Source organism: Mus caroli, unplaced genomic scaffold (assembly GCF_978045245.1).
Source record: "Mus caroli unplaced genomic scaffold, Mus_caroli_1 scaffold_16, whole genome shotgun sequence".
NCBI classification, from domain to species: Eukaryota; Metazoa; Chordata; class Mammalia; order Rodentia; family Muridae; genus Mus; species Mus caroli.
In genome coordinates this window covers 6032604-6053832 of record NW_028227271.1, presented here as the reverse complement: position 1 = coordinate 6053832, position 21229 = coordinate 6032604, and the positions used below count along the sequence as shown (strand labels likewise).

The window sequence follows — 21229 nt, the reverse complement described above, 5'->3', positions numbered from 1 at the left end:
TACCATGCAAATACGTGAGAAAGGCTGAATCTGTCCTACAGACTATATATAGTTTGCTGGCCCTTGATCCAACCCAACCCTCCTAATAGTGTATAAAAAGCAATTAAAGTGTCATGAAAATTGTATATAAATGCTAAATGAACAATTATTATTTCCAAACAATATGTGACTTGCAGGAGATTTAAAAAGAAGGCTTCTTGGCCCTTTGATAGTTAAGAGTTAGTAGGTTAATAAGGGTGAGGGGTGTGGCTTGAAATGGAGTGAGGTATGTATGTATGCATGTATGTGTGTGTGTATGAATGCATGTATGTATGGTTGGTTGGATGAATGGACAGGGACATTGGTGGGTTAGCCTGGGCAAAGGTGTGTGTAGACACAAAAGTGGCCAAAGCCTCAGATAGGAAACAATGTGAGGAAGGGCAGGGCAAGCTCCAGTGTTAAAGGGAGACCAGCTCCGCTGTTGCCACAGCTCAGGGAGAAGGCAGCGAGGAGAGAAAACAGGGGATGGGGAGGGGAGAGGAAAGGGAAGGATAATGGGGTTTAGTAACTGGCAGTTTCCACTCTGAGTGGCAGGCAAGACACATTTTAAAAGTAACAGGTTTTAACCTGGGTAACAGAGAGTGACGAGCATATTGGCATTTTATGGACATGTATGTATATGTATGTATGTATGTATGTATGTATCCTATGAACAGTATATAAAGGTCTCCTCATAACACCAGCGTGCGCGTGCATGTGTGTGTGTGTATGCGTGTGCATGTGTGTGTGTGTGTATGGGCAGAACTGTAGAAAGACCCTAGCCATGCCTGAGATTTGTCTGCCTCTAGCAGACCTTTATAGCCTCCAGCCGCAGTTTCTGCTCCTGTCACCGAGCCTGGTTCACTCAGTTCTCCTCTGAGCCGGGAGCCAGCCTGCATTTGACTCTTTGCTTCCACATTGCTAGTTCTCTGTCAGCACCTCAGACCTCACCCGGTTTATGCCCTCTACAATGCCTCCCCATTTCATAAAAAGGGAGTACCCCAAAACGCACTCTGATCTGCTCCCTGCTTTCAGATTTCTCTCAGGTCAAGTGCCCTTTCCTCTCGACCTAAGCCTGTTCTAAAGACAGGTTCCAGAAGGGGTGGGAGGGGACAGGGCAGGATAAGCCAGGACTTACGCACTCTTGGATGGATTACTCTGACCTGTTAGCTTGTCTGAGAGGGTGTGGCTCTCCTCTGGAAGACTTCCAAAGGTCTGTGGCTGCACAGCCCAGCATTAGTGGGTGGCTCGAGCCAGTCTAAGACAGACATTTCTTGAGCCAGTGGCACCTTGATCCAGTGCATCCTAATCGACCATTGTCTTGAATTCTAGAGTGGATCATGACCCATGAAGAGCATCATGCAGCCAAAACCCTGGGGGTTGGCAAGGCCATCGCCGTGTTGACCTCTGGTGGAGATGCCCAAGGTAAGCAGAGGGGACAGAAGCCTGGTTGCTGTGACCCTTGAGTTTCTCAACTCTCAAGTCTGTAGGCTGGAACTATTCTCATGTAAGGTTCACCCTGAATTCTGAGTTTTCTAGTTTCTGACATGAACCTCTAAGCAGATTTAGGTATTGCTTGCTCTACTACTGTTGACCCAAACTTTCCTAGTACTCCTTCCTGTCCAAGCTTCTCTGGAAGTTAGTGCTGTTGGTCCTTGAGCAGCACTGGCGAGGATGTGAGATAAGATGTTGAGAGAGCAGTCTGTGGATGCTTTCAAGCACTCAGGCAAGGAGATCATCAGTGAATCACTACAGCCGCAGTGGGGCAGCTGGGGCAGGAACCACAGAGCCTTTCTCTGCATAGAGTTTAAGAAGCCATAAACATACAGTATGTGGGGGAAAACTAAGTGGGAGGGATGGATGGATGACTCAGAAACAACAAAAAAATCCCCACTTGCGTGTTTTTCCGTGCTCAAGCTGACGGTATGCTGTAGAGGAGAATCTCTCTGCAGGGTTGTCAGGCCACGGGGACAATGATAGGAAAAGAAATGGCAGGCTTCAGGTGCTTCTGACCCGAGGCTTTCCAGACCTCGCAGTAAGCGCTCAGTTTGTACAGAACCCTGCTGTAAAGAAGCTGACCGTCTCTCACCTGAGAGAGATCCCTTGTGTCACCAGGATTCTTACTCAGGCACAGGAACAAAAGTCAGCCAGTGTGCTTTAGCCATGGTGGGTATGCTTAGTCAGCAAAACCATAAGTCCTGGTGAGAGTAACCAAGAAATACTTCACAAGAAAATTCTTTTAAAAACCTGATCACTTTAATCGAGTACAGTGCTTCAAGAATGGTTGGCCAGCCGAGTGGTGGTGGTGCACGCCTCTAATCCCAGTACTTGGGAAGCAGAGGCAGGCAGATTTCTGGGTTTGAGGCCAGCCTGGTCTACAGAGTGAGTTCCAGGACAGCCAGGGCTACACAGAGAAACCCTTGTCTGGAAAAAACCAAAAATCCAAAAAAAAAAAAAAAAAGAATGGTTGGCCATAGTACACACTCAGTAAGTGGATTGCTAATAAATAAAATTAATTACTGAGCACCTATGTGATCAAACAGAATGACAGGTGCTAAGGGTAGATCAATGGAAAACACAGTCTTTGTTCTCCTGGTAGTTCTGTGCTTGTGTGTGTGTGCGTGTGCGCGCGCGAGTGTGTAAATGGAAGTCGACATTGGATGTCTTCATCTTCTTCAGTCTCTGTCCTGTTTGTTTTGTTTGTTTGTTTTTGAAACAGCATCTCTCACTGAAGCTGGAGCTCACTGATTACATAAACAGATCTCACCTGGCTGCTCCCCACCTCCACCCCTGGCCAGCTCTGGGGATCCCCTGTCTACACACTTCCAGCACTAGGTCTACAGATATATGCTACAATGTTTTGATTTACATGGGTGCTGGAATCTGAGCTCTTAACTAAGTTATTTCCCCAAACCCTATTGCCTGTTAGCATATTTAAAAACCAGATCTTAAATTATTAACGTATTTATTGATTATAATTATGATGTATATAACAATTATGCGATCAGAATTAATCGTGAAGAAACTGAGGGAGGCCGGCATGGCCCAGCAGCCTGCGTGATCAGGGCAGAGGCGCTGCTAATGCAATTCTACTGCTTCTTTCCGGGGAGAATTCCATGCCGATGCTGTGATCCTCAAGACACTCTGGAGTGGTGGCCCATTGCCCTGTGCTCTTAGATTAGGAAGAGAGAGAGCCTGAAAAGGAAGGCGTGCAACCATATGAAAAGAATGAAAGCCGGCCTTCTCAGGAGAGAAGGAGGGGGAAGAAGGGCTTGAGAGAAAGGGAGGGAGAGAGAGGAGAGGAGAAGCTGGGGAGGGGAGACAGGAAAAGAGAGCCAACGCTGCTGGGACTTTTTGATAGTTAGCATAAGTGTCACCTGTGAGCCCATATAATATGATAGGTGCATGTAAGCGGGATCCACAGACAGATGATGAAATTCTAAGGAGACAAGGAGCCAGAGCGAACGTCTGCAGTGCTGCTGGGAGGTCTCAGCTGAAGGAGAAGTCCCAGGACAGAGGTGGCTTTCCCAGGGGCAGCACTGGGCCTCCCACAAGAAAGCACAGGCACTGTACAGGGGGCTGTAGGCATCACGGTAGCAAGACCGAACTCCATAAACTCCACAGGAAGGAGCCACAGCTCTCATTCCCCGAGCTCAGCAAAACCACTGTCTTGAAGTAGAAATATGGGATTAGAAGTCCTGAGCTAAAAAGTCAAGACTTCTGGAATGTCGGGCTACATGGAATAAACTCTCATTTTCTCATCCAGAAAGGACCCAGCCCCACTAACCCGAACCTCCCTCCCTGAGCCTCCTGACATTGGCATTTCCTGCCTTGGAAAAGACCTCAGCCACCTGCTCTAGCCCTCTGTCTCCAGGCCACAGCTCCAACTGTGCGCATATCCTATTTTTAAAGGAGTGCAGGCCGGGATTCTGTTACCCCTCTGGATAGTTGTCCTAGGGTTTGTAATTTTTAGCATACATCCATTAGAAAGTATGATTCACATATGACAAACATTTGCCATAATTTTTAACATTTCCAAGGCCCAGGAAGAAACTTTTCAGTACTGACTTCCAAAAACCTTGTGATTTGGTTGGAGACATAGCTCAGATGGTGGGGTGCCTGAAACATGTCTGGGGTGTGGTGGTATGCGCCCGGGATCCCAGCTGGGAGGCAGAGGTAAGAGGATCAGAAATGCAAGGCCATCCTCATGAGAGCAGGTTTTGACTAGCTTCTGCCTAGTCCTGGGTGGATACCCAGGCTCTTCTTTCTCCCCAAGGCTCTGCCCCAGGGGGAAGCTGCCATTGGCTGCTTCAGAGCCCCTTCTGGTTGTCCCCGGAATATCTCTTGCATGCTCCCTGTAACCGTATCCTTCACCTTGCTTCTAATAAAGTCATGCAGCTGCTCATAGAGGATTATTTAGGGAACCATGGGACAGCCAAGAAAAGTCTGGCCAGGACTAGGTTAGGGCCAGACTGGGCTGAGCAGTAAGGTTCGGTAGGAGGGACCAAAGACTTCTGGGGCCTCCAGGTTTACACTCTCCTTCCCACTCTGATGTTTTTAGGCCTCTCGGGTTAGAGCACAGGAGAGCAAAGGGGATCCTAAAACCATCAGAAAGCACTGTCAATTTAGAGGCTGGCCAGATGGCCTGTGGACATTGGCAGGGTTGCGGTTGGGAAGCAGGAGGAGGGAATGAGAGAACTGATTTCCCTTATGGTGGGGGGTTTCCTGCTTCCCAGTGGTTTGGCTATTCCCTGCCTACCAATGACTGTTGCTTTCCAAGGGCGACTCTTCAGCTCCTGTTTAGCTCACAGCTGCTCCCCTCCCACCTCCACTCAGCTTGGGGGGGAGGGGGTCAGAAAAAAAAATGCTCCACCCTGTACATTTCGGACCACACGTCTTTCTTTCCTAAGATGAGCAGTGAGTCCAGAGCTGCAGATTCAGCACAGCGTCCCAGCGGCGGCTGCAGTTGGTTGGGCTAGAACACAAGCCTGGGTCTCACACTGCAGCGGTTGCGTTGAGCTGGCTTTCTCCATCTTTCCGAAGCACCGAGGGCTCTGCCCTGACTCCCACGCTCCCTCACACACTGGATGTCCCCACACCTCTCAGAAGCTTCTCCCACGGCAGATAGCTGTTGCTGTTCTAAATCATTCCAACACTGTATATGAACTTGGACTTTAGATGTCACGGGACTTGGCCTCAGTGACTTCATGAGTGCCTCTGTTGACAAGCCCGAAGTTCCTGTCTTATCTGAGATTTGTTCATAGATTCATCTAGAAGTGTTCCTGCTTTTGGAAATGGTTCTTTTGGCTCCCCAGCTGTTGCTAAGCCTCGTTTCTTCTTGTCTCTCTCGCTACTGTTTATTAGCAACCATGGCCGCTCTCACGGTTCGGTTCCTTGTCTCTGTCATACATGCTTTCTCTCCCAAGCTGCTGTGGCTATGTCACAGGAACTTTAATTTCAACACATCCTAATATGAACGCAGCATCCCCTCCATCTCTCTTCCCAAACCAAGGCATGCCTCTGCCCCAGCACTCCAGCTCACCATCCGCCTCCGTCCCCACTCACACAGCTTTCCTCACAGTGTAAAGTGTAACCACCTCGCCCACTGGATCCAAGTCCCCTTCTTTGTTCTCTGAGTGTCTTCTGTCCATATCTCTTTGTCCCACATGTCCTTGTCCCTTGAGGCCTCCTCATGTCTTATCTAGGATGTCAGAGGCCTTCTAATCCCGGTAACCCCTCTACTCAGCTGCCTGTCACCCTGCTGCTAGAGCCCTTCTGATATTCAATGCAAATCTTATCATGTCCCCCAACCCTCGAAATTCTTAGAGATTCTTGATTATCTGTGACTTTTTTTTTGTGTGTGTGCATGACAGGAGTCACAAACCCCTTTAAGAATCATGAACGCTATGGACCTTCTCCCAAAGGAACTGTTATGACCATGTAATTTTCATAGAGTTTTATGGGGCTTATGGGTTTGCTGAAACTGAGCACACAGTCCGCAGTTAAACCCAGACCTACAGAATAGAAGTCAGGCTTCTTTATATCCGTATGGGCACCTTCCACCTGGGGCATTCTCTCTCATCACTTTCTGTTCTGACTTTTACTCTTTATAACACTAAATTACCTGAAGTTATTTCTTGGCACTCCCCCTTCTGCAGTTTTTCCTGCCCAGAACAGTCCTCCTCAATTTCTACCTGACAAACAGAACAGGAAATTGTGCTGTAGGTTTCAGGACAAATGCTGCCTTTTTGGGTCATTCCTTTCCCTGCTGGGCTTTTGCATACCTCTCCCTCGGGCATCCTTTCACCACACTGTACTATGTTAGGTCTTGACACAGCAGTGCCCGGCGAGACCGTCCACTGTTGTATTCTCAGCGCTCAGCACCATGTAGGGACATGATGGGCGGGCGTTCTGTTCATCGTTGCTCAGAGGCTGAATGGACCTGCAATCTGATTTGGAGCCGATGACTCCATCATAGATATTGCACTTGCTGCAGGAGAGGAGAGCGGAGGAGAGGAAGAGAAGGAAAGGGACCCTGTTCTTCCTCTGTTCCAAGTAGCTCTGGGTCGCTCACTGGTTTGTGCTCCGTGGTTCCCAAGCACACGGCTTCCCCTGCGCCCGCAGGTGTATGACCTTCCACCACGCGGAGGTTAAGACTCACATGATACACTCTAGGTAGAAACAAACATATCTGAAGGAGGGCAGCAGCGGCACTTACAGAAGCGGATTTATTTTGTCTCTGAGCTGCGTGAGCATCAGCGTGAACCTTGGTGATGTAACAATGTGGGATGGTGGGGAAGACATGCCTCTCAGATTCTCTCTGCACACTGGTTACAACATTCCCTGGCACCGAGGGAGCAAGAGAATCACAACTGTAGGGCACATGGAGGGATGTAGATGATTTATACCGTGGCTCTGCGTGTGTGTCTGTGTGTGTGTTCCCCCCCCCCGAAAGAATCCACCATCCAGTAACAAACATACTCAAAACCAAACTATATTCTATTGGATTACTTAGCCTAGAAAAATCAAGTTTCCCCACAAACAACATCCTGAAGCTCCACTCCAGCCTCTGTTCAGGTGCAGAAAGCAAGGGAAGCCCAGGAAGGCCAGTGGATAGTGGGTGTGAATGGCAGTCTAGAGTGCTGAGGTGGGCATGACGGGCCTTGGATTTAAAGCTGAACTTGGTAAGGTTATTGGCCTCATGACCTTGACCCCTTGACCGAAACTGGGGAGAGCAGAAGACTTGAGCGAGAAGAGGGTTCTAGATTCAGAGCAAATGTGAGCCAAGGACCAACTCCAGGCTCTAACCCAACATGACTGCGATGGGTCCCAGGGCTGCCCCTCTTCAGAGTGACCACTCCCTATCTTTCTTCTCCCTCCTTGCAGGTATGAATGCTGCCGTCAGGGCTGTGGTCCGAGTTGGTATCTTCACGGGCGCTCGCGTCTTCTTTGTCCATGAGGTTGGTTCTCTCCTTGGCTCTCCGCCTCCCTCCTCTCCCACCTTCTTCTCTTCCCCTCACTGCGTTGCTGTGGTTTCTTTCCCTTGGTTCTCTGTCTCACTGAGTCACTTCTTCCCACTGTGACTTGAACAAGAATGCTGGGACCCAGATTTCTGCAAACTTGGTCCTCATACGGGCTGTTGAGAAGAGGGAATTCACACAGAAAGAGCTGAAATGGCAGGTCTTTCCTGCGAGTGTAGTGTACCTCAGGACTGAGCCCCAGCAGGCAGAGTCTCCCAGTGTCTGAAGTCTCCTGGCTTTCTGAGGTCCCGGCTTCCCCTTGGCTCTCTTTCCTCAGTTCTTCTCATGCTTCGTCCACACTTCTTTTCTCTGTACAGTCTGTTTGCCCTCTGTCAAGTTTGGTAGTTTTATAATAAGTTCTGTTGGTTATCAAAACTAGCCGTGTTCTCAGTCTCCTGGGAATCATCTCAGAGATGAGAAAAAGGGGGAAGGAGGGAGTAAGACAGAAGGGTATTTTGATATTTCAAGAATGAGAGACAGCTAGGCATGGTGCCAATGTTTTTAATCCATGTACTCTGGAGGCAGATGCAGGTGGGTCTCTGAGTTGGAGGCCAGCCTGGTCTACATACGCTACATATCGAGGTCTAGGCCAGCCAGAGCTACTCAGATCCTATCTCAAAAGAAAAAGTAGCCAGGCAGTGGTGGCGCACGCCTTTGATCCCAGCACTTGGGAGGCAGAGGCAGGTGGATTTCTGAGTTTGAGGCAGAGTGAGTTCCAAGACAGCCAGGGCTATACAGAGAAGTCCTGTCTCAAAAAAAAAAAAAAAAAAAAAAAAAAAAACAAAAATAAATAAATAAATAATAATAATAATAAATAAAATTTTTAAAAAATATTAAAAGAAAGAGAGAGAGAGAGAAAGAAAAGAGAGAAAAGAGTGAGAGAAACTGGAACATAAAAAAAAAGTTGACATGTCCTTTCTTGGACTGCTTTATTAGTTAACTGATCCAGCCATGCATCAGGGGTCACTCTTGGGAGGATGTGTCTTGATGCTCTTCCGAGGGAAGCTGTCTTAGTCGTGGCATCTGTAATGGAGGTTTAATGAGTACCCTGTTCCCCCAGGGTTACCAAGGCCTGGTGGACGGTGGCGAGCACATCAGGGAGGCCACGTGGGAGAGCGTGTCTATGATGCTTCAGCTGGTATGTTCCGGAAAACCCGTGCTCTATGTTTGGACTGTCCTTGCCTCATCCAGCTCTGGCGTCCCAGATTCCCTGCCACGCGGTTCGGTGGGAAGGGTTTCGGTGACAGGAGACGGGCTTACATTTGCCCTTTACTCTTTGCATTTGAAAACATCATCCTGGCTCCTTGCAGTGATGAAGGGGGTGGGAAGGTGGCTCTGAAATGGCTTGCCCTTTATCGAAAGGTCATGGCAAGCTGGCCCATCCTAAGCAAGTCCTACTCTGGGGTCATGGGGGAAGTCTGGCCCTGAAAATAACCTTAGAGGACTGAAGCCAGAAGCAGACTTCAACTCAGTCCTCATGTGATAAGAGACACGCCAGCCCGATCGCAGACTATTTAAGGGAGAAGGGATCGAGACAGTCTTGCAGAGTCCCAGAGAATCCCAGGGAAGTTGGTTTTTGCTATCTACATCCCTTTATGATATATTCCATGTCGATCAGGTGTCCTTCAGAGACGTAATTCACTCTGCTAGCTTAGAACTATAACCATTTGCTGGTCTAGTGAAAAACTTACAAATTACATTTTTACATAAATTCACTAATGATTTCATGGAAGCCACTTACTATGTACTGGTCTAGTGACATTTTTATACAGGGAGTACTGCCCAGTGCCAAGTGGCCTGGGAATAAATGAGCATTCTCTCTGATCCCCTAGAGTCAGGAATGCCCATGAGCACCTATTGTTTATGAAAACTCTTAAACCTACTTACCTCTCAGAGTGTCTGTAAGTTCCTGGGAAGTCAAAACTTCCCCCATACAAAGCGTTTTTCCTCTGCCGATACCTGAACATTGTGGCTCCTGCCACCTAACCCCATACATGCCAAGGAACGGAGGGGCACAAGCTGGCAGTGTCTGGGTAATCTTAGGTAGAATTCTAGTGTGCTGGTGAGGAAGGCATCCTACCAAGCACACCGGGGTCGAATTCCTTAAAATAGTTTGGATATAATGCAGTAGTGCCAGGCACTAAGGAAAACAGAAAGACTGAAGTCAGTGTGAAAGGTGGAGATAATTCTAGAAGTGAAGCTAATGTGTACGCAAATTCCTTTGAAAACAATCCCTTTGATGATTAAGTGTCCAATGAGCTAGATGACCTCAGTAGGCCCCTCGGGAGTGTGACAGATAGCCAGCATCATTGTCTTTTCCTTTGTGAGAGACAATGACCTAGGGATGTCAGGGAACTTACAGGAGCGGCATTGCTCTGTCACTGCCTTGGAATGGGGACATCTTAGCATATTGAGCCCAAGTGTGACTGTGCCCACCTCCTGTCTCTCCCCTAAAGGGTGGCACGGTGATTGGAAGTGCCCGATGCAAGGACTTCCGGGAGCGAGAAGGACGACTCCGGGCCGCCCACAACCTGGTGAAGCGGGGGATCACCAATCTGTGTGTCATCGGAGGCGATGGCAGCCTCACTGGGGCTGACACTTTCCGTTCAGAGTGGAGCGACTTGCTGAATGATCTCCAGAAAGACGGTGAGACATTTCATTGTCCGTACTGCTTATCAGGTGACTGTGCATGCATGCGTTGTGCGCACACTCTTAACGCCCCATCAGAGAGACTTGGTAACCACACACAAACGAACAGTCCTTGCCCTCCTTTCTACCACGGCTTACAGTCTCTCCAGTAATCTGCTCTGTATGTGTGTATGTGTGTATGTGTGCATGTGTGCATGTGTGCATGTGTGCATGTGTGTATGTGTGTATGTGTGTATGTGTGCATGTGTGTATGTGTGTATGTGTGTATGTGTGTATGTGTGTATGTGTGCATGTGTGCATGTGTGCATGTGTGTATGTGTGCATGTGTGCATGTGTGTATGTGTGCATGTGTGCATGTGTGCATGTGTGCATGTGTGTATGTGTGCATGTGTGTATGTGTGTATGTGTGCATGTGTGCATGTGTGCATGTGTGTATGTGTGCATGTGTGTCCTCACCCGCTGGGCCCCGCTTTGCTTCCCTTGCAGGGAAGATCACAGCCGAGGAGGCTAAAAAGTCCAGCTACCTGAACATCGTGGGCCTGGTTGGCTCAATCGACAATGACTTCTGTGGCACTGATATGACCATTGGTACTGACTCTGCCCTGCACAGGATTGTGGAGATCGTAGACGCCATCACCACCACGGCTCAGAGGTAACAGCAGCTAGGAGGGAGGCAGTAGGAAAGTAGAAGCAAGAACAGACAAGGCCAGTGAGAGCCTTTGACTGACTGCGGCCGCTGTGACTGTTTTTCTGGAGCCACAGCGTCCTTTTCTGAGACTCAGCCCTGGAGCACTGACGATGCTCTGCCCCTGCATGCCCTCTGCCACTCTCCATCCTGTCCTTAGGCATGTTGCTCTGGGGTCCTGAATACCTGGGATCTCTTATATCAGTGCTTCTCAGCCTTCCTGACACTGCGACCCTTTAACACACTTCCTCATGTCGTGGTGACCCCCAAACACAGTTATTTTGTTGCTACTTCATAACTGTAACTTTGCTACTGTTGTGAGTCATAATGTAAATATTTGATGTGTAGGATATCTGATATGTGACCCCTGTGGGGACTGAGACCCACAGACTGAGAACCGCTATCTTATGTGGTTGTTGTCCAGACTAAAGCAGATCTGGAGAGCACACAGTCTGAGGTGCTAAGCACCACTGCTCAGAAGTAAACAGGTGGGCTGGGGGACAGTGGAGGAGACAGGGAAACAGCTGGCTGCAAGGTTACCCAGGTGATCTTGCAGTACTCCAGTTTAGCCTAGTCCTGTGTCTGCTTCTTTTCTACTTAGCTCTGATTTGGGGACTCATCCTTTTTGTTGGAATGGAGTCTCCATACTGCCCAATGAAGTTAAACTGCTCCTCCCACATCTTCATAGACTCTCAGGAAACCTACTGAATGGCTAGCAGCAAAAATGCTTCTCCCAGAGGTCAGGGAGCCTCCGTGTGGATGGTCTTGACTTGGTCCTGGCCACAGGGACATGCAGGCTGTAAATCCCATCTTTCTCTTGCAGCCACCAGAGGACATTTGTGTTAGAAGTGATGGGCCGCCACTGTGGGTAAGATCCCCATCCTGCCCCGTGAATTTCACAGACCTAGAGATGGCCTTTTCCTCTTCCCAGAGAGTCAGTCCAGTGGGACCTCTGGAGTAGGTCTGGAAGTCATGCTCCACATGACATCCGTGCACGTGGGCACATGCTCAGGCCCACATGACAGCATGGGCAGTCTGAGCTGGGAAGCCAGTGAGGTAGTAGTGACCTCCAAGGACAGCATCCCATCTACAGGTCTAGTGCTCGTCCGCCTCAAGAATGAATTGCTGGGTCCCTGTGTCTTTCATCAACCATGGAGGCCAGGAGATCGTTGTGGGTGTGATGAGGCTACCTGTGGAATATAAAGGTTTCTGTCCCTGCTTCTGGCTCTCATCCTAGATACCTGGCCCTTGTCACCTCTCTGTCCTGTGGGGCCGACTGGGTTTTTATTCCTGAGTGTCCGCCAGACGATGACTGGGAAGAACACCTTTGTCGCCGGCTCAGTGAGGTATTGGCACTTTATCTTGCCTTGAGCAGAACCCCTCACCCTGTTCTGTGAGTGATCTATTTTCTACCCCTCCATTAATTCCATTAACCACTTTCTCTCTTGCTTTTGACCAGACAAGGACCCGTGGCTCTCGTCTCAACATCATCATTGTTGCTGAAGGTGCCATCGACAAGAACGGGAAGCCAATCACCTCAGAAGACATCAAGAACGTTAGTGTGCAGCCCTAACACCCAGCACCTTTGGCTCCTCCTTTGGTGGCTTCTGGGTTGTGACCCTGCACCTCCTCTTGCTCCTTCTGTCCCTGCTTTTCTCCTGCCAGGAGCCATCGCTAGACAAAACACTTTTGTTGTAGTTTACCTCAGGAAGCCATTGCTGATCTTCTCCCATTGCCTTTATGTTTCTCTCTTTGTCCTTTTAGCTGGTGGTGAAGCGCCTTGGATATGACACCAGGGTCACTGTTCTGGGACATGTACAGCGGGGTGGGACACCATCAGCCTTTGACCGGATCCTGGTAAGTCACTCAAGGATTCTGAGGTTGCCACGCCTTAGAAGCCCCAGCCTTGCTGTCCTGTGAGGCTTGTCATTAGTCATACTGTCCCTCCTCCAGCCTAGGCCACAGTGGTTTTCATCCATTCCCACATGCAAAGATGATGGCAGGCACTAGCAGCCCGAGTCCTGAATCTGGATCACCGCCTCCAAGCTCTAAGCATCAGCAAAGCTACTAGGATGTAGCCCTGGATAGTCAGTTTGGTCATTACTAGTCCACTTCACGTGGAAGAAAGGCAGTCTTCCTTAGCGGTCAGAAGAGGGTACTGTTAAACTCCCACAGTCTGTTGATCACAATGTGGCACGGACTTGCTTCTCTGGAACCAAGTACAGTCCTTAGGGTTCTGATGACAAAAGGGCAGAAAGCCTCGAGCTTTACATGAGGTCCAGGCAGGGAGGCAAGGCACAGCAAGTACCTGGGTGCAAGCTCTCACTGTGGACCTCAGCCGAGGATGCAGAGAGGGCCCTGAGCATCCTGGCCCTTAGCTAAGCAGATCCTTTGTCCCATGGACTCCCGCAGGGCAGCAGGATGGGTGTAGAAGCAGTGATGGCACTTTTGGAGGGGACCCCAGACACCCCAGCCTGTGTGGTGAGCCTCTCTGGTAACCAGGCTGTGCGTTTGCCCCTCATGGAGTGCGTCCAGGTGGTAAGTGCTGACCCCACTCTTCTCCAGGGGGGCATGAGGTCAACATCTGTGGTTCCAATAGAGAAGGCAGGATGGTTCATACGAGACATACAGGAAAGGACCCAGAGGACTGCAGTCCCTCTCAGTCCAGGAGCTGGGACCTCCACTCATTCAGCATCAGCTCTCTCATCTGTAAAGTGTTACGAAGGAAGATGGAAGAATCACACACTCTCTGATATAACTGCCAACCTCACCCCCTTTTCATGTAGTTACGCAGGGTCAAAAATTCAGTGTCCCCTCCTATCAGTACTAAGACTTGGGGAGTGCTAATTACTAACTTCTAGCAGGCTACACCTCTCATGTCTATATGACATCTACCTTAAATGTGTTTCTCTAAATCAACATAGGGTGACCACTACTCACCTCCAAAGTGATAAAGATTGGGGGAGGCTGTGATGTTTCTGACACAGTATCTCGGAAAGGTTGGGTTCCCTACTCCAGGGTAGCCACTCCTTAACAGTTTGATACAGTGGCTGACCGCTGAACTCAGGTGTTTGTCCTGATTGGTGGGGCTGCCTGAATTTCCCTCATTTTGGGACCCGCTTCTCTCTGAGACTTGAGGATCCCAGTGACCTGCAGCCATGTTTGAGACTGCATCCCCAAAAAGCAGAAGCCAAAGCCCCAAGTAGACACCAGGCATTGAGCAACATGTGGCGGGGACATCACTGAGTAGCAGTGGCAGGGACCCTTCTTACCTGGTAGAATCTCTTCATTTCCTCCCTGGTGCCAAGGCTGGGCAGGGACCTGCGTGTAGACAGGACGCACTGCCACCTGTGGACACCACGCTGCTGTGCCCAGGATTCTAACCTAGTCCCTTTTGCCGTTCATTATTCAGGAAAAGTTAAAAAGAAAGAAAGATGCTTCTGAGAGTTTGGGGGACTGAAAGAGGTGCAGTGTAGATAAGCAGGATCCCATCGAAGCAGATCTGTTCACGCAGAATCGTGCCTTGGAGTTGTGACTGTTGCCATATTCCTCCCTTAGACCAAAGACGTGACCAAGGCTATGGATGAGAAGAGATTTGATGAAGCCATTAAGCTGAGAGGCCGGTGAGAAGATAACCAGAGACTGGCTAACTACAGCAGATGCCACAGTGAAGCCAAAAATATTTATCACTCTAGGCCCAAAACATGAGCTGCCTTTTCCTAATTATTGTCTGCAGCGATTTCTTCCCCCAAGGAAATCAGTTGTAAGGTGCCCAAGAGGCTCAGTTCATCCAGGGCTGCTCTCCTTGGACAGAGCCTTTTATTCTTATCTGTCGTTTCTAGACTTGGAGCTCAGCTAGGTTCTAGGTGTTGCTAAGCAAGGAGCCATCTCCTGTGCTGAGCACAGCATCCTCGGCAGGAATGCTCAGGGAGTGGTTAATGAATGAACATCCCCTCCAAGCCTCTGTGTAGTCCCCGCTGTGCCTGCTTAGCTCCTTAGAGGTGTACCCTGTGAAAATTCATTGAGACCCAGCTCCTGACCCAGATTCCGATGGCTGCTTGCCACAGGGAGTGGCCTGAAGACACCCTGTTCTCTTTGTACTTTTTATAGGAGCTTCATGAACAACTGGGAGGTATACAAGCTTCTAGCTCATGTCAGACCCCCAGTCTCTAAGGTACTGGCAACTTGCCCTTCCCCATCCACACTTTCTCTTTATGAAGTGCTGCCCGTGGTCCACACAACCTTAGCCTTGCTGCATCTTTGTCCCTGCTCTTGTTCAGTGCTGCAGCCCTGACCCTGTTTGATGTCTTTCCATCCGCCACCCCAGATATTAGTCCCATGCTTTTACCAGGGAACTCAAGACTCATCCCCAGTCCAGGGTTGACAAAAGTGCATGAAGAAACAGTAAAGAGGGCTCTGATCCTGTGGGTCTAATCACAGCCTGACCCACGTCAGCACTGTCCCCTTGAAAGAGTGGTTCTCAGTGTTACTACCTATTAGAATTGTCCGGGGTGCTTATAAAGTATGCAGATCTCTGGGCCGTTCCCTCAGCAAGCGAGGTCTGGACCAGTGATAGGATGCGCTGTCCAGTAAGCTGCCCAGGTCAGCTGGGATGCAAGTGGTCTAAGGGCCACATGCTGAGAGTGCTATTCTACAAGGGCCACTTGTCTGCTACATAATGATGACACCGCCTGCCTATGGCGATTTGTGGTAAAGAATTTTGCTTCTGTAGGATAAAGTCGCAGGCTGTGTGCTAGCTCCTTGGGAAAGTGATTGTCACACGTGTCCCTAGGGACTCAAGAGTTCTGCTGCTCTTGGTGATTTTCCCCCTGAGGGCGTGCCTCTCCTTCTTTCCCTGAACAGGGCGGGTTGCACACAGTGGCCGTGATGAATGTGGGGGCCCCAGCTGCTGGCATGAATGCCGCTGTTCGCTCTACCGTGAGGATTGGCCTTATCCAGGGCAACCGGGTGCTGGTCGTACATGATGGCTTTGAGGGTCTGGCCAAAGGTCAGGTACGGAAACACAAGGGAGACATACACACACAGTATGGGGCCACGGCAGTTCAGCTTGGGAGTGGCCAGTCCATCGTCTCTGCTTCCTCGACACCCTAACTTCTCTCCAGGGAGCATAGTGAATTTGTGAGTGATAAAAGATAGGAACTCTGAAACAAACCTTGCCAAACATCACACCTTATTATTTCTTTGCCCCAGAGCTCAGCACAGCATCCACCGTCTTAGGTGTTTAATATTCCTGAATGAGTGAGAAGGAGGAAGAAGTTCAGTGCAGGGGACAGACCAGGGTCTGGGTCACCTTCCCACCTAGGGGAACTCTGAAGCATCAGAGCCCAAGAAGTGGCCTTAGTCACGCATGGGCTTCCTGGCGCTCTGGTCATGGTGCAGAGCTGTATCCCTTTCCCTGCAGATTGAGGAGGCTGGCTGGAGCTATGTTGGAGGCTGGACTGGTCAAGGTGGTTCCAAACTTGGTACTAAAAGGTAAACGGTTTGTGGGAGCACCCGGTCCCAGTTACCCCATCAAGATGCTTTTGAATGTGGGCATCAACCCATTGTATTAGGGCCTATGTCTACTGCTCTTTAAACTCATAGCATCTTCAGTCTGGATGGAGAAGCCCAACCGCACATCATGTAGCAGATCTGACCACTTAAAAGGTCTTCTGTGTACTCTAGAATGTGTGAGAGTGTGGGGAGAACAGGTCACGGGCCCAGGCACTAGAAAGAGCACTTTCTAGTTCTCTTGTTGTTGTTGTTGTTGTTGTTGATGTTCTGTTGATTTTTCGGGAAAGGCTTCCTCTGGGCAGCTCTGGCTATCCTGGAACTCACTCTCCCGACCAGGCTGGCCTCGAATTCAAGAGACCCACCTGCCTCTGCCTCCCGAGTACTGGGATTAAAGGTGTGCGTGCGCCACCACTGCCCGGCTTCAGTTTCTAATTCTTAACTTTCCACTCCTTCCATCTTGCTTCCATCCTTCCCGATTTCCTGTCCCCTGCCACTGGTCAACCAGGACTCTCCCCAAGAAGAACCTGGAACAGATCAGTGCCAACATAACCAAGTTTAACATCCAGGGCCTTGTCATCATTGGGGGCTTTGAGGTGAGTGTCCCAGCATTTCCTCCTCTCTCCCTCCCGCCTCCCTCCCTTCTCACATCTGCCCCTGCTGCTCTCTCTCTAGGCTTACACAGGGGGCTTGGAGCTGATGGAGGGCAGGAAGCAGTTTGATGAGCTCTGCATCCCGTTTGTGGTCATTCCGGCCACGGTTTCCAATAACGTCCCTGGGTCAGACTTCAGCATCGGGGCTGACACAGCACTGAACACCATCTGCACGGTGAGTGCCTGCCACCTCCCATTTCCGTCAGCCCAGATTGTTGCCCTGGTCCTAGAAAGCGAACCTCTTTCTTTAAGTAAATAGCAGTGTTTGAGCACATCTCTGCCCAGCCCAGACATCTGTGCTGGATTCTTGCCACCTAGAAATATATCATTGCTATCCAAGAGCCCTTTTGTTTTGTCCTCTGAGGTGATATAGTTTGATACCCCTATTCTTAGCAGCACTAACGACAGAGCAGCTTTTTCCCCAGGAGAGAAGTTCTACAATGCAGTGCCCTCTCCGAATGCAGGCGCGTGATGAGGCTCAGGGCTCTCACCGGCCTGGGATATAGCTCTGGAGTTGAATTAAAGAAAAAAGCTGAAGAAGAAAGATGAGACTTCTGACCCTGTCTTCCCACGGCCCATTGTCTTTACAGACTTGTGACCGGATTAAGCAGTCTGCAGCAGGCACCAAACGTCGGGTGTTTATCATCGAGACTATGGGTGGCTACTGTGGCTACCTGGCCACCATGGCAGGGCTGGCCGCTGGGGCTGATGCTGCCTACATTTTTGAGGAGCCCTTCACCATTCGAGATCTCCAGGTAGCTGGCTGCCAGAGCCTGCTAGGTGTCTCTCTCCCATTCTAGCCTATCTCCTGAGCCGTCCTTTAGCAACCGGAGCCATGAGAGTCAATGGGGAGTTTGGAGCTCAAGGGCCCAGCCCTGGAAAGACTACAAGGGCTCCTCACAGGTGCTCTCCAGCAGTCTCACATACATGGGCATAGCTACTATTATGGGATGGGAGCGTGCTGTTAAGTCCTTTGATGGAGTTTGTACTTTATCTTCACAACAGGCATCCAAAGCTATTGTTTCCGTACTGCAGGTGAGAAAGGTTTAGAGGGTTTAAAACTCTTAAGAGAGCAGGAAGTTTAAATGTTTGAGGAATCCATGGTGTCTTCTCAGATTTCTCTTGATGCCACTGCAGTTCCGAGGGAAATATCTCTGACTCTGAGCAAGACTCAGCTCGTATCTCACAGAGAGGGTCAGATGGTCCTGATTTTCCTGTTTTGAGTTCAGTGGAGGAGAGGAAAGCTACAAAGTAGAGATCTGGCAGCCAGTTGGGGGAACTCCCAGCTCAGGGCCCTGGCCAGTCCTTGCCAAGGGCAGAGAGTAGAATTCTTTATCTGCCCACCTCAAAGCTTCAGTGAGGGTACATCCTTAACAGCTGAACCACCGATGTACACACGACCCACCCGTGCCAGCAGTGGGCTCTGAGGGAGGGGGGCAGAGAGGCAGGAGAGGGCGGGGCTGAAACGTACAACCAGGGAAGCTTCTCTGATGCTTCCTCTCAGATCTGCCTGGCTCAGCAGCACTAAACTTCTTAAGAGACATAGACCCAGTTTAAACACTGGCGTGGGCGCGCCCCCACCCCCAGGTTTGATGTGGAAGAGGGGCAGGGTGTTTGTCCACCTTGAGCAATCCCAGCTAAGCCTGGGGTTTCTTTTCCCGTCCAGGTGAATGTTGAACATCTGGTGCAGAAGATGAAAACAACTGTGAAGAGAGGCCTGGTGCTGAGGTAGCTCAGGGTGGCTCCGGGACAGTGCTCCCAGTTAGAAGAGACTAGGCAGGGTGGCCTAGGCTGTGGGTCCCTCAAATGGCTGGGAACCTGAGGGATTTGATGTAAGGGAGAGGAGTGAAACAGCCTGTCCTCTGAACCTTGGGAGGAGATAAAACAGCTTTTGAAAGCAAAGGGCAGAGAGGAAGGATGGGCCCCCAGGCTTCTGGCTTCCCTGGGGGAGGAGGGATGGACCCCCAGGCTTCTGGCTTCCCTGGGGGAGGAGGGATGGGCCCCCAGGCTTCTGGCTTCCCTGAGGGGAGGAGGGATGGACCCCCAGGCTTCTGGCTTCCCTGGGGGAGGAGGGATGGACCCCCAGGCTTCTGGCTTCCCTGGGGGAAGGAGGGATGGACCCCCAAGCTTCTGGCTTCCCTGAGGGGAGGAGGGATGGACCCCCAGGCTTCTGGCTTCCCTGGGGGAGGAGGGATGGACCCCCAGGCTTCTGGCTTCCCTGGGGGAGGAGGGATGGACCCCCAGGCTTCTGGCTTCCCTGGGGGAGGAGGGATGGACCCCCAGGCTTCTGTTTCCCTGGCAGGAATGAGAAATGCAATGAGAACTACACTACTGACTTCATTTTCAACCTGTACTCTGAGGAGGGGAAGGGCATCTTTGACAGCAGGAAGAACGTGCTTGGCCACATGCAGCAGGTAACAGCCCGAGGTGACAGTCACCAGAGCCCCCAACAGCCAAGGAGCTCCCAGCCCGAGATGACAGTCACCAGAGCCCCCAACAGCCAAGGAGCTCCCACTGGATAGCTCCAGCTACTTCACGGTTGCTGTGGAACAAGGTTGGGTCATCACATCACAACAACCGTTTCTTAGACACAACTTGTCTCAGCCACTGTCCCATTGCTGTGAGGAAACTCCAATGACCAAGGCAACTCTTACAAAAGAAAGCATTTAATTAGGGGCTTGCTTGCACTTTCAGGCTTAGTCCATTATCATCACAGCAGGGAACATGGCTGCACATATGACAGCAGGCGAGTCATGTCTGGAGTGGTAGTTGAGAGCTACATCCTAGTCCACAGGCTGAGAGAGAGACTCTAAGCCTGGCTTGGGCGTTAGGAAACCTCAGAGCCCACCCACTGTGACAGACTTCCCCTAACAAGGCCCCACCTTCTAATCCTTGTAACCCTTTCTAATAGTGCTACTCTCCGGTGGTGGAGCATTCAAATACATGAGCCGATGACAGCCATTCTTACTCAAACCGATCTGCAGCCCTAGAGATGGGATCCATTCTCTTCGCTTAGGATACAGTTCCTCGACCTTGGCGTCACAGCCACTGGGCGTGTTAGTTCTTAGCTCTGTGCTCTGCAGGAGCTTGGCATCACCTACTGTAGGTCAGCCAGCTATACCTCCCTGTCTATGCTAACAAAACACCTCTGAAGACACTCACACGTCCCCCAGGGAATCTCTAGTTGAGAACCCGGGATTCTGATGAGGAAGATGGAGTCCAGGGAGAAAAACATTCTCAACACCACTTACCACATGAGATTAGCGCCAAGTGTGCCTACTTAAGATGGTTTTCCTACCGCTACCTTCCCCTGTCATCACAAGCCTGAGGACCGAGTGTAGGCACTTGTTCGTTTCGGCTCCCCTCTCCACTAGCTGGGCTTCAGGAGAGAGGCCTCTTATTGGGTGGTACCAGTTTCAGATGGCCCAAGCTCATGCCTCTTAACCACCAACATTCCTCTTACCCACAAAGAATTCCCAGTGTCTCGGGTTGAGGGAAGGTGCAGCTTCTGTGGAAACAGAGTGTTATTGGATGGATGGCTATGTATGCACGTATGTATGCACGTATGTACGTATATACGTATGTACACACACACAAACACACTCCTATGTCCTTTTCCACCCCCCTCCTACTTCTCCACCTGCTTCCTCTCAGTTCATAGAAAAACTGACAGACTATTCTGAGGTCCTCCCTGGAACAGCTAGGTTGAGTTCCAGAGGACATTTCTGTATCAGTGATGATGGTGACTGCCAAGCTGCCACAGGAACAAGCAGACAGACTGAAATGGGATCTGGCACCCGTGGAGTGAGGAGAGCCATGTGATTACCATGTCCTTTAACTGACTGCTGTCCCTGCGTTTGATCACAGGCCAGCTCCCCTCGGGTCCCTTCAGTGTCTCAGAGTGTCCTTCCATGGTCTGACTTCCGTCCTGTAAACCCAAGGCCCATTCTTTTTTGCATATCTAGACATCTGTACTTCATCAGGATCCTGTCCTCTGAGTTTTCTGATTTTTCTCTCCCTCAGGGTGGAAGCCCAACTCCCTTTGACAGGAATTTTGCCACTAAGATGGGTGCTAAGGCTATGAACTGGATGTCTGGGAAAATCAAGGAGAGTTATCGTAATGGTATGTGGGGCAGGAGGGTGAGCCCCCTCCCTCTCCAGAGGTCCACTCCTCAGCTGAGAGAGTAACTGAC

At 50.3% G+C, this 21229-nt stretch overlaps 1 protein-coding gene across 3 annotated transcripts in view; it reads left to right on the top strand.

Moving 5' to 3' along the window:
* Positions 1-21229, top strand: part of Pfkm (phosphofructokinase, muscle) — a 39050-nt gene that overhangs the window by 16947 nt on the left and 874 nt on the right. For all 3 annotated transcript variants that reach the window (XM_029469609.2, XM_021183835.3, XM_085831611.1), the window contains 20 exons: positions 1351-1443; positions 7405-7478; positions 8599-8676; positions 9995-10184; positions 10674-10839; positions 11696-11740; positions 12110-12218; positions 12332-12427; positions 12637-12729; positions 13285-13410; positions 14431-14495; positions 14983-15046; positions 15736-15885; positions 16295-16365; positions 16892-16979; positions 17059-17211; positions 17627-17791; positions 18703-18764; positions 19339-19450; positions 21060-21159. In XM_029469609.2, coding sequence (XP_029325469.1) covers positions 1351-1443; positions 7405-7478; positions 8599-8676; positions 9995-10184; positions 10674-10839; positions 11696-11740; positions 12110-12218; positions 12332-12427; positions 12637-12729; positions 13285-13410; positions 14431-14495; positions 14983-15046; positions 15736-15885; positions 16295-16365; positions 16892-16979; positions 17059-17211; positions 17627-17791; positions 18703-18764; positions 19339-19450; positions 21060-21159 — 2100 coding nt within the window. The remainder of the gene's footprint in view (positions 1-1350; positions 1444-7404; positions 7479-8598; positions 8677-9994; positions 10185-10673; positions 10840-11695; positions 11741-12109; positions 12219-12331; positions 12428-12636; positions 12730-13284; positions 13411-14430; positions 14496-14982; positions 15047-15735; positions 15886-16294; positions 16366-16891; positions 16980-17058; positions 17212-17626; positions 17792-18702; positions 18765-19338; positions 19451-21059; positions 21160-21229) is intronic.